This window comes from Platalea leucorodia (genome assembly GCF_965183815.1).
Source record: "Platalea leucorodia genome assembly, chromosome: 10".
NCBI lineage: Eukaryota > Metazoa > Chordata > Aves > Pelecaniformes > Threskiornithidae > Platalea > Platalea leucorodia.
In genome coordinates, this window is record NC_138832.1 from 1,587,427 (window position 1) to 1,600,066 (window position 12,640).

Consider the following 12,640-nt stretch of genomic DNA (forward strand, 5'->3'; position numbering starts at 1 on the left):
CTGAAAAGCAGGCAATTACTTTATTCTTGGCTTTCTGGCTTTTTCATTGAGGGCGTGAATAGGGGAACTATTTTAAATGCGTGTGCGATAATTTGATTGAGATTATTTCCCAGTTGTTGTAGCGGACTTTTTATCCGTACATTGGATGCATTATTTCATGGATGTTACATTTACAGTGGACTTGTTTTTCTTTTAATGGTAATGCTATTTGATTTGGACTACTTGATTCCCTCCTCCTGTTTCCTTCCCTTCCGTTTTTCTCCTTCCAATAAAATGTCATAAAAATTAATCATAGCTGAAGGCCAACTTTAACATCCAGATTTAGAAAATAGGATTTTTAAAACCCTTGTGCCAAAAGGAAAAATGCACTCTGACAGGAAGGCTTTGGTTTGTTATGGAGCAAGGAAAAATGTTTTTAAAACTTCATCGATCTGAGCAGTTTAAAACAAAAAGATTTCAAAATGATGAAGGTTTTTTACGATTTCCAGAAAAAGGGGAGGAGTGGATGTCCGATAGCAAGGGCAGAATTAAGTTTGCAGAGAAAGCAGCAGTTCAGCAGTTCCAGTGTCTGACAAATGTTGTCCTGGAACTTTCTACTGTAGGAATCATCTCGGCGAGTGAATCCAAAACTGTTCTTCAAGGTAACTCGTCCCATCTCAAGCAATGGGTTTATGTAGAATTTCAAAAGATAAAAGGGCAAATATCAGAGAACTGAAAAACGTCATAAATTCAGGTACCACAGCCATGTTCTCAATGGGAAGCTCCAGAGCAGGATCTGGTTGCACCTTTTCTGCTGTTTGGTCATTTCTTGCAAGAAGAGTTGGCTTTATCACCCTGAGTGTACATCTGCTTTGGAGACGGGGTTCAAAAAAGTGATGACTATTCATTGAACAAGCCGTTCTTCTCGGATGTTGGGACTGCAGTGCTCCCGTCTCATAAGAAACTTCTGAAAGTGGTGCAAATGGAAGGCGTTGGGTAGAAGAGAAGCACGCTCAGTGGAGAGTGGCCCAACAGCATCTTCTGGGAACGCTCTCTCCGTCCCGTTACGGTTCATGTTATATTGGTTGTGGAAGCCAGATGAGATCAGTGTTTCTGTCACGGCTAACAGAACATGCCAGGTATTCTTAAAAATGTTTTCAAACACGGTGAAAGGAAACTTTCTCCTAAGGATAGTTGAAGGCGCGCCTTTGCAGGCTGGAGAGAACCCAATTCTTTATTTCACAGGGCAGCGGAGGGGCTCCGAGCAGAGCAGCAGAGCCCTGAAGCTCTTTGCTGGAGCAGTGCCTGATTTCAGGAGGTTTTTTTTAAGAGGTATTATGGCTTCAAGGAGGATTGTGCTATTGACCTCATGTACCCTGGATGTACTGGAGAAGATCCAGGTCATGAGAAAGCATGAGCAAAGCCACAGATGGAGAAACAAGCAAAACGAGAAAATACGGCTAATATCGAGTCACTTAAGCTCACAGGTTTCCCCCCAAAGCAAGTGTGCACAGTGCTTTTTAAAAGTGCACAAATGCTTTGGTAATATAAAAGCTAAAATAAGAAAAGAATGGCTGTTGGTATGCAGGAGAAGAAACTGTGACCTCCATATGGAGGGGGACATAGCCCAGCTGCCTGAAAATGGGACTGGAAAAGACTATGAAGGCTAATTAAAATGTGAAAAACCGAGAATTCATGCTAATAGACAGCAGATCTCTGTCTGGCGCTGGTTCACAGCTAAATTTGATTTCCTTGGGAGACGAAAGGAACTGATTTAAGTTCCTTACCTTGCACTGACATTGATACTTTTCAGCGTTTTAACCAGCGTGTTCCCAGTGAAGTGCTCGGTTCCTGCAGGTCCGCTGCGCCCGGACCGGGAAGCCTGCAGCAGGAATCTCTTACTCCTGCTACCATTAAAAAATTTACTACAGGTGTCTTCATATATGGTGTTAAACTCGGCTTTGACCTTGTTCCACCTCACATCTGGGTTGTGTTTTTAGCTTTCCCTTTCAGTGCCGACAGGTGTAATAAATTGGAAGCCTCAGCCCTTGCTCTGTGCCGTCCGTAGCGTAGGCGCTGCCGAGGTGGCGTCCGCCTGCAGCGCCGGCGGCATCACGCCTGCGTCCAGCGTCCTCACGGGAGGTACCACTCACCTCCAGACCAAGGGAGCTCCACAGAAGGGTGTCTTCAGACAAGCGTTTGGGCAAACCACCTTGTAAACCAAATGACGGTCTTCTAGGCTTGAGATGGTGCTGGTTTGGTGTCAAATTTAGCTATCTAGGTGCTCCTACAAAGTCAAAGTTGTGATGTACGTGTAATCCAGGGATTTGGACTGTGTACCTGGCTCCATTTTATGCTGGAAACAAATTTTATATGGAGACTTATGACAGAAGCTGTGTTTCTCGGGGTTGTATGGGTTGTTTTGCCTGTGCTGAAGGAATGCCAGGACCCTTCCTTCTCCGAAGTTACGCTCTTTCCTTCTCCGTGGGAAGCAAAGCCATCTGCCTGCTGCTGCTGCCATGTGCTTACTTGTCAGGGTTTAAGTGCATTTGCTTCAGGTTCCCGGAGTTCATAGAAAGTAAAAAGCAAATGGTATGTTCAGTTGGATCAGGTTTTCCCTTCACTTATACTTTTATTTCTTATTTTATTTAAAAAAAGTGCAGAAAGCACCACTGTTCATAGAGTTGTTCACTGAAGTCTCTTCTCCCATGTTTGACTTCTGTTTTGGACATGCCAGGGTGAAATCCTTGGGTAGTCATCCATACATGCAGTCAAGACCTGCACCCATGGTCAGCCCTCCCTGCTTCCAGGTGGACGTAGGGGATGTCGTACGTGGACGTTGGCACCTCTCATTCCCTTGACCCACAGCCCAGATGTGGCTGCTAAGGGAAATCGTGAAAATAATGCCACGAGGAGTTATTCTCCAGTGTGGCTCGATATCAACGTTGGCCCAGAACCGCTTTCATCTTGCATTTAGCCTGCAGCTCTGACTTGATCCTCAAGTTTTGTCTCCTCAGCCGTGTCTGTGGAGCTTGTGCTTTAATTACTGTGGCTGAGGTTTTTGCATGGGTGAAACTCTCCCTTCAGGCTAAAGTCACGTACCAGCAGCTGAAAATATGGAAGAGCAGCCATAGCCTGCATAATAAATGTATCCCCCTGGGCCAAGACAGGGTGGTCACTGGAGAAGACTTGGACTCCCAAGTCAGCAGAAAGTCCTGTTGCCTGGTGGGACCAGGGGCTGGAAGAGCATACCTTGTGCCTTGCTGTCCCGTGGGCTGCGATTGCTGGGGTTCAGCCTGGAGGATTTAAAGCACGTTGCTGTGAAAACCTCTTTTTGTGTGTGATGCTGATCGGATCCTTCACAAAGAACTGTTAACAGTTGGAAAAGCAGAAATGAATCAGCGGTGGAAATATAAATGCTTGGTATGTTGAATATTGAACCAAGCTAAATTTATGGAATGCGCAGAAGCTGGCTTGATCAGCTCTCCAAAGCCTCTGGACTTGACATAGTCGGAGAAACCACCATGAGACAGCACTGTATTGCTGGAAATAGGTGGTGAGGCACTTAGTGTTGGGAAGTAAGGTCTTCTGTCAGGAGCTGGGCAGTTTCAGTAGTAGTTTAGTTGGTGTACAGCTTTAACTTGCCTTCCTGCCTGCATTGTTGGAATTTGCTACCTGTAGTAGACGTTCAGAGGGTGACTGGCTCCTGATTGTGAGGGTCTTCTGGTAGGGGAAAAAAATGCCTTTGTTTTAAAGGTAGGCTTGTTTCTGGAAAATGGTGTGGCATTCGGTGCGTTAGTTTGATCTAGCCATTTTACTACTTCCAAATGAAATTTTAAAATATTTACTTTGTGTTCTGGTTTCCCTTCATTGGGACAGGTTACCAATTTTGGCAGTAAAAGCTTGGTAGCTGTAACTGTGGGGGTCTGCAGCATGAGAAACGATGACCGCTGGCGTAGATCTAGGACCACAGCTTCAAGCTCTGTAACACATGGAAAGGAGGAAGGGAGAGGAAAGTTTCTGGGAAGGGTTCGGTTCTGCAGGAAAGTTTGAGTTGTGTTGTACCCTCCAATGGCAATTATTTCACTGCATTCGTTGCTTTGTAATGAGGCTTGAACTGATAACTGGCAATCGGATTTAACGTTCTGTGCTGAAAAATACAGTGGCTTCCCTGGGTAATGAAGTTAAAATACCAATAAAATCTTAGGAAAATATGCTCCCTCCTCTTTTATTGTTCTCTAATGATTTTCTGTTACCGCAGTGCCTAGAAGACCCGGGAGCGTGACTCACTGGCCTTCTGAAAACTGGGATTGCGCAGTCCTCTTTGGAAAGGCTTTTCAACCCAAGGACAGAAATGCTTGGCAGATCGAAAGCATTTCAAATCCGCTTCTTAAAAGCAGTGGTGGCATATTAGGGGCCATAGCTTTACTGAGGCGGGCGTTCCTGCCCGCTGGCAGGAGGTGGTGCAGCGCCACTGGTCCATGGCATTACCTGGTCCACCTCCATCTATGAGACCAAGGTCGTTTCTGTTTTCTAATGGTCAAATACTTGCTTGGCTCCTTGGTCATCACTCGTTATGAAGCTCCTCATGAGTATTGGGATGGAGATGGCTGTGCTGTTCCAGCTCCTGCCCGGAGGCATAGCTCAGTCCCTCCTTCCACCCAAACTTCCCGCCTGGCTTTGGATAAGCTCTGTAGCATCGCTGGTGCTTTTATTCTCTAGATTATAGAATTGCTTTGCCTCATAGCTTTGGGTGAAAAAAGCTTTTAAAGATCACCGTTGGGTCTAAAAGCCTCAGCGAGGATCCTTGCGCGCAGATCAGAACGAGGGGGAATTGTGGTGGGTTTTGTGTCAACTCAAAGTTGATGGTTTGGGCCCCTGGGACCTCGGGCTTCAGGGTGAATAGCTGGCGAGAGCGAGGATGTGGCAGAGGGGTGATGGAGCCATGAGAGCGATATAGGGATGAGAAGAGTTATGGACAGTCTTGAAGGAGAGGACCATGCTTGACCTTTCACGCAGGAAAAAATGCCAGTGGAGGGGTTTGCAGAGGACAACGTGTAACCTGCTTCAGACCGCTGGAAAGGATGCACGCAGCCGAGCTGGGCTGAAAACACCAGATTTGGGGGGGAAGAGAGGTTATGAGAATTGTGGCTTATAGAAAGTATAATCTCTGCTCTCTCCATCGCGCTCTCTGCCCAGGGTCTGGCTGATGGCATGCGTCGCGTTACGAGAGGTTTGCATTCAGGGCTATGGCTTGTCTTGCCAACAAGACATTGTGTCTGAATCCTTGTCACATAGAAATGGGAATTGTTTACTCTTCTGCTTCTTGCATTTTTATGAGGAAAAAAGTAATGATGACAAAAACAAGGCTTAAAATATGTTGAATGGGGCTTTTTTTCAATAAGGCAAAGCTACTCCCCAAGCTTCTTTCTAGTCTGTTTGAAAATAAATAATCTACTTAATTTTTTTTGCACCACGTGTTACCAGAGGCGAATTTCTGATGGAGGACAATGGGGCTGATATTCAAGTAGCTGCTACTCCGAACCGCAACCTCTGACAGCTGAACTTCAGAGTACCAGAAAAACAACAGTATTGCTTGCAAAGAATGCCTCTACAGGGTTTAGGCTTGTTATTAGCCTTCTCGCGCTAATGATCTTCAAAATTGCAAACGATGAGGGAATTTGACTTTAACAATACCATTAAACAATAATGCAAGAGGATGATTTCATGCTTTTTTTTTTTTTTTTTTCCCTTTAAGATATTGTGCTGTGGGAGAGCGTGGGTTTTATTGATTAGGTCTAAAGCTGGCTGGTCTAGCTTTCTCATGATTAATTGGTAGCCGACTTTGTAATACAGCGTGCGGAGAAGTCTTTGGGGGTTTTGTTAGTGATAAATGCGCTCTGAAAGACTTTGCAAGAATGCACTTTTCACTGGGAAGGGCTTGTGCACCTGAACGCTTGCGTGCTCTTCCCAGCTCCGCTGTTAATCGGGAAGAAGCTAGTAGTTCTTCCTACCAACTTGGCTTTGCCTAAGGAAAAAAATACGCCTTTTGTGCATAACATAGGTTCGGATGTATTTTCCCACTTCTCTCGCTTTCAAGCTGTTTGACCATTGGAAATGTATTCCCTTGGTGTCCAGTGGCTTCCTATAAAGTGTTTCTGAGGGATGTGTGTTATTTAAGGCATTTGCAGAGGGATGCCGTTAAATGCGCAAACCTTAACAGTTATTTCAGCATCCCAGCGTTGTTTTTCGTGTTGCACGTGGTTTGTATATCCAGCCATAACTCCATGGTACCTTCGGGTTTCATAGCTTGAAGAAAGCTTCCTATTTTATGGTACTTTAAAGAAAAATAATATATGTCTCTTTATTCTTACTTCTGTAGAGTGTGGAACGTCCATCCTTACAAAGCAGATGAGTTTCTGAGTGACTGCAGGCTACGTTATTTTGGGGGTTCCCACTGCGCTCCCTTGACAGCCCAGAGCAGCTTTGCTCTGCGTTTCCAGAGCGGGTTCTGCATGTGGCTGCAGAGAAAATCACTGCTTTTGTACGCACGCCTTTGTTGTGCTTTATTTTGCTGAGAGAAACCAAGGTAGAACGGATTCATTCTGGTGAGGCATGCCTTCACTATTGTTTCACAGGTTATTTTGAGGTATCGTTTCCCCTGGGATTTTTCCTCTCTTCGCTTTTTGACCTTTTCGCATCCTATAGTGATTTTCTTGATTAAAAGTATGGAGTCGTAATGGGTTTACATGGTGTTTCTAAAATTAAGGTAATTTGAGGGCTTTAAATCAGGGGAGGAGGGAAATGGCGATTGTTCCAAACTTCTCTGTCGCTGTTGCGTAACTACAGAGCAAATCCGACTTCTTGTTTGGGAGCAGGTACGTGCTCGCTGGGCTCCTCAAAAATCCTCTCGCTCTCCAGGCACAGAGGCTGAGAGAATCAATTCCCCATGACTTTGAGGATGAGGAGTTTCAGTGAAATGACGGACCAGGACAGTCATTTCTTTCAGACCGCCCCAGAAGGGGTGGGTGCCGCGGCCGGGGTGCTCCAGCAAAGCCCTGCCCCGCTCCGGCTGCCTCGCTGGGGCAGCGGGCTTGGCCATTGCAGGTGTGTTTGCACATCCCCTCGGCTGGGACACCCACGCTCGTGGTCCTGCTCCGCCAGCTCCGGCATCTCATCTTCCAAACCCAGCAAAGATCCAGGTCTTGCACCTCCAAATCACGAGCCCCGATTAAGGGGACGAGCGTGGGGCACCTGAGCTTAGCGGGCAAGTGCCTGTTCAAGCCCTGCAAGTGTGTTTGCTCCATATTTTCCTAAAAGGATGCAACTGATACTTGTGCAAAATGTTTCTGGGTGGTTTTAAAATGCTGGGAAGCGCTCAGCCATGGGAATGGCCACAGTGGGTCAACCAAGACGCCTGCCCAGCCCGCTGCTTTGCTCCCCGCGCAGGGAGGGAGCCCGCAGAAGCCGTCCTTGGCACTCAATGTGTTTTTCAGACATAAGTGTTGCTTTCAGCAACCTCCATGTCGTAATTCTGCAGTAGTGTCCAGCCAGCAGCATTTCACTGAAGGTTATTTCTCCTTCTGCATCTGTGTGGCTGCATCATATTTTGCTAGATGGGTGGCAAACATCTGCTCGTTCTGCTCTGCAAATCCTCTCCCTCGTTGCGGCCACACCAAATAACAGGGAGTAAATGAGTTTAGTTTAAGGCACAACAACATGCACCCTTACGTCCAGACCAAAAGCTGCAGAGTCCAAGAGCAGCGAGTGAATATATTAATCATATCTCAGGGGGTGGCGAATGGAAAAAGCATCACTTGCTCTTCTGACCGGCGCAGCTGTGCCAGCTGCCGGTCCCCAGCCGGACAGCGCGGCCCTTCACCGCCTGACCCGGCGGCCGCGCATCCCCGACCTCCCGCAGCTGCGGCCCCTGGAACAACGGGCCCCTTGAGTCATCGGAGAGAAACTTCGCCTTCATCGGCGTGGGAGCGCACAGCCCAGTGGGGCTCAGCGGTGCCCTGCACCCGGCAAGCAGCTTGGCCATCCCTTGCCCTGACACTGAGCTCCGGAGCGTGATCCTGAGCAGCTCCCTCCATCCAGACATGGACCTCTTTGAACCCCTGTCCGCTGGTCACCGTGGGTTAAGGCCATTGCTTGCGTAATTAAAAGTGCTATGGAAGTAGGCCCTAGGAAAACTCTCTCTGTCTTTTTGCTCGCACCATTGTGTCCATTACCAGGCTAGGCATGGATGACTGGTGGGTTACTTCTTCAGGAAAGCTCAGTTTAAGGGCGTTTGTCTCAAAGCAGCGTGTGCTCATAGCTGGTGTGGTTGTAATTACTGTCACGAGCTATTTTTATTGGGTTTTTTTCTAGGTAAAACGTATGTTTTGGTCATTTACCCTCACTGTCATTTCTCTTTGTGACTTTGTCTTATTAGAAAGATGGTATTTAATGGGTAGATTCCTTTTAGCCAATATTTAAAATTTTCCTGACTGAGCAGTGGTAAGTGTGATAGAAGAATAAAACCTGGGTGAGAACAGAGTAGCAGAGTTCGGGTTGTTCAGCCTGGAGAAGAGGAGGCTCCAGGGAGACCTCCTTGTGGCTTTTCAGTATGTAAAGGGGCTCATAAGAAAGATGGAGAGAGACTTTTTACCAGGGCCTGTGGTGACAGGACAAGGGGCAAGGGTTTTAAACTGAAAGAGGGTAGGTTTAGACTGGACATAAGGAAGAAACTTTTTATGATGAGAGCGGTGAGATGCTGAAACAGGTTGCCCAGAGAAGTCGTGGATGCCCCATCATTGGAAGTGTCTGAGGTCAGGTTGGATGGGGCTTTGGGCAACCTGATCTAGTGGAAAATGTCCCTGCTGTGTGTGTGGGGGGAATGGATTAGATGGGCTTTAAAAGGTCCCTTCCAACCCAAACCATTCTGTGATCCTATGAAGGTTTGAGCAACCGTCTTTATTTAAAACAAAAAATGCTCCGCAATGTTGAACATACGTTCTCCCAGCCAAAAAAAAATAGCTTTGTACACCATATTCATGATCTGAAGAGCCTCTTCCGAGGACGAGAGGGGGTGCAGAAGATGCTGCAGGTGACGTGGGTGGCACAAGCCACCGGTGCCTGTGACAATTCCCATGACGGCATGCGGTGCCGCGCTGTGGGACTTGCCCAGTGGCACCGCTGTGGAGGTGGCTTCTGGGAAGGTCCCCTGGCTCCCGAGGGACGCAGCAGAGCCGAGCTGCCGCGTGGGGGGCTCGGGAGGAGCCCAGTGACAGGGACAGGGCAGGGGGTCGGTCCCCATTTCGGTGCTTTCCAGCATCAGCTTTGTGGAAGCGGCAACAGAGGGCTGGGACCGTGCCGACGGCTCTCGCTGCATCCATGGTGAGAGGAGGAGGAGGAGGAGGAGGAGGAGGAAGGTCCAGCTGGGTGCAGAGGCTGGGCGATGTGCTTTGGTAGCCATAATCTGAGGTTGTGTTTTATTTGCCTTTTTTTTTTAATCTAAAGTTTCACATTGCTGTTAATGCTGACCAAAGCATGCTCAGAGCCCCGTTACTCGAGCTTTGTGAATAGAAAGGTTATTTTGATTAACTGTCCGGGAAATTAAACATACTGTGTCCGTCTCTCCTGTTTCCTCTTCTGAGACTAAACTGAGATGGTTTTGTTCAGATTGTGAAAAGCTTTCAAGTCTCTTAAGAAATTTTGATTGTTTCACTGAAAATGACAAACCCCATCAATCAAAATGAGAAATCAGGGTGTTTCATCCTTTCCAAATCCTGGATTTTCCAGGTGAAACTCTTCTCTGAATTACTCCCAGCCCGCTAGTAGTTGTGTTTCTTTACAGCGTGGGTGGGAGCATGGCATGCGAGGACCCAGCTTAGACCTGGCAGGGAAAAATACCCCCCCGGTGTATTTATCACTGATCTCTGCGTGAGTGCCCAGGTGTGGAGGAGGAGGTGGCGTGGGGTGAGCTTAATGTTATGCTGGAGCTTTGCAAAACTGTGGATATTGTGTGGAAATTGTATTTGCAGTGGCAGGGAAAGGAAACCTGTTTGTTTTGACACGATTAGGGTTGTGCCGTTACAAAATCCTCTCGAGTGCTTTGATTTAGTCCTGTTTTGTAAAGCTCGCGTAAGAGCGCCAAGTAATAGCAGCATTCAAAAGCAGGGCTGACCATTTCAATAAAGTTTTAACCTGAATTATTATGCAATTTGTTCCTTCAATTCGTTCCACAATGTTTCAACTTGATTTAAATAAGTGGTTTGAAAAAACCCTTCGCCTTTTGCTCATCCCGTGCCGTGCTTGGTTGGGTAGGTCCTGGCAGTGCCGGCGGGAGCATCCCGTGCTCCGGGTCTGGGACAGCATGGTGGGATGCAGGAGGGAAGGGGAGATGGGTGGAGGGGAGCTGTGCCCCTTGTTCCCTCTGTTTGCTAAGGTTTGTTGGAAGTGAGAGCCTCCGGTTCTCCATCCGACGCTGTGCCTGCTCCTTCCCTAGGTAAATGAGTGCCAGCTTTTACTTGTCCTTGCTTTTTTAGGTAGTTTTACAAGTATAACCATGCGTGCGGTGAGGCTGTGAGGAGCTGGTCCCAGGCCATCCCACGGCGTTTCGGGGTCCTTTCAGACACGACATCATTGCAATGACAAAACATCGGGAATCGCAGTCAACGCAGACCTGCCTGCGCACAGGCGGAAAGAAATAGCAACAGCTTGGGAATTTGGGAAACCCTTTGGTTTCCCAAATCCCGGTCATGAGACTGCATTGGGACTTGGTGGAATAAAGCAAGCTGCAAATGGAAAAGCCAGCGGCTGCTCGTTAGGAAGCGGGAATGGGATGCTCTGAGGCTGGAAGAGTGTGTGCGTGGGAAATAGCTGGGGAATAGGCGTTTGTGAGCGGAGGGGTGCACCCCCCGCACCCCAATGGGTGGGAGAGGGGAGGTGAGAGCCCTGGGGCACGTCAAAAGCAAAGAGACCTTCAGTGATTATTACTTTTGATAGGGACTTTTATGGCCTGGAGCTTAACGAGCCACCCTTTTAACTAGCAATTCACGAAAGGACTTTATTCTTCTCTGCTATTTCAAAGATGCTTTTGATGCCACAGGTTTTGTTCTCAGAACAATAACGCGCTTGATAACCTTTGGTGCTGCTTTTTTGAAGCCTCTTCGTTCTTGTCTTAGGCTGTATCTGGTTTGTGTGTGTATTTGTGGCTTAAATAACTGCGATCGGGTTTCTGCAGCTTAAAGAAAACCCCATCCTGGTCGGAGCAGCCCTGGTTGTTGGCAGTGCAGTAACATGCAGAACAAGGGTTTTGGTTTATTTTTTCATCTTTCATGAAATTCCTTATTTTAGGAAGTGGAAATACTGGGGGAAATGCCACTGGCGATGAGCCGCCGTGCCCTGGGGTAGCTGGGAGGACTGGTGAAGCTTCTAAACCAAAATTCCAGTTTCTGGGTAGGGATGTTGATTTAATAACTGTCAAAGAGTTTTTAATGTAGCAACTATTTTTTTCATGAATAAGAGGTTGCTACATAAAATTTTTGCCTCTTGGCAAAAATCATGTTATAAAGATGTACTTGCTCTAGGTTTAAAGTGTTAATTTATGTGGTATACTGAATTGGATTTAAAGGTCCCTGAAGACCTTTGAATCTCAGTAGCTAATGAGGCTTGCAGAAGAGAGCTTGAGAGAGGAAAAACTTACTGGCAGTGAGTAATACTGGTGAAAGAGCTCCAGGATTGAGCAAGTTTTGCAGAGAAGAATTAGAAATGATCGCATTGGCATTTGGGGCATTTGATTATTTCCAGCTATAGATCTCTCCTGATGCTGCCTGCGTCGCTGCCCCATGCTTCTCCCTGCCAAAACCCTTCAGGTTGAGTTTTCCCAAATCCTAGACTGCATCCAAGGGGACACAGCTCCTTGCGGTTCCCCTTGGGATGAGCTGGGTGTCCATGAGCAGCCATCTCGTGTCTCCCCCAGGGCTCAGCAGAGCTGTCCCCGATGGAAAGGATTTGGCGTTCAGGCTCCGATCTCTCTGCTCGGCTCAGCCATCCTTGCCAAAGATGCTTACACTTGTCCTTCTTCTTCCAGCTGGCCTTGCTGAACTTCTTTCACCCTGAAGAAAAGCTGCACGTTGGAGAAGAAGGTAGACGCGTCCGTCGAAATAAACGGAGTAAAGGCAGCGAAGGGCCAGACGGTGAGTCCCGCTTTGTTCCTCGCTGCTGCGCTTCTCGTCTTTGCACAGGCGAGCAGAAGACTGGCAGGTTTTTTTCAGGTCATGGTTATGATCATGGTACAGAGTTCTGTATGTGGGGGGAAAAAAAAAATTGGCATCTGTGGCTTTTAATTTTGATTGCCTTCCAGATGAGGAATTCCAGTAGTTAGGATTTCTGCAACTGTAGGTCTAGTCGTTTTGTGCAAATTGATGCTGCTTAGTAACTTCATCCTTCACTCTTCTTCTTTAATAGCAAGACTCTGTACTCGTTTAAGGCTATAATTTGTACTTATATACCTATATTTGTTGTTCCGTACACCTGTGTGTGCTTAAAATCATCAAGTAGCTATTCGTAGTCTAACAAACAGCTTGAACATCTGCATCACAAAATGGTAACTGGGTTCTGACGGGGTTTCGCCATGCAGCGGAGGGTCTCCGGTGGGTTCGAAGCCCATGTG

The 12,640-nt window shown here is 47.3% G+C and overlaps 1 protein-coding gene across 1 annotated transcript in view; it reads left to right on the forward strand.

Moving 5' to 3' along the window:
- EDA (ectodysplasin A) overlaps positions 1 to 12,640 on the forward strand; it is a gene marked incomplete at its 5' end in the record, with an annotated part of 82,965 nt that overhangs the window by 40,426 nt on the left and 29,899 nt on the right. The window contains one exon of the mRNA XM_082323417.1: positions 12,059 to 12,164. Coding sequence (XP_082179543.1) covers positions 12,059 to 12,164 — 106 coding nt within the window. The remainder of the gene's footprint in view (positions 1 to 12,058; positions 12,165 to 12,640) is intronic.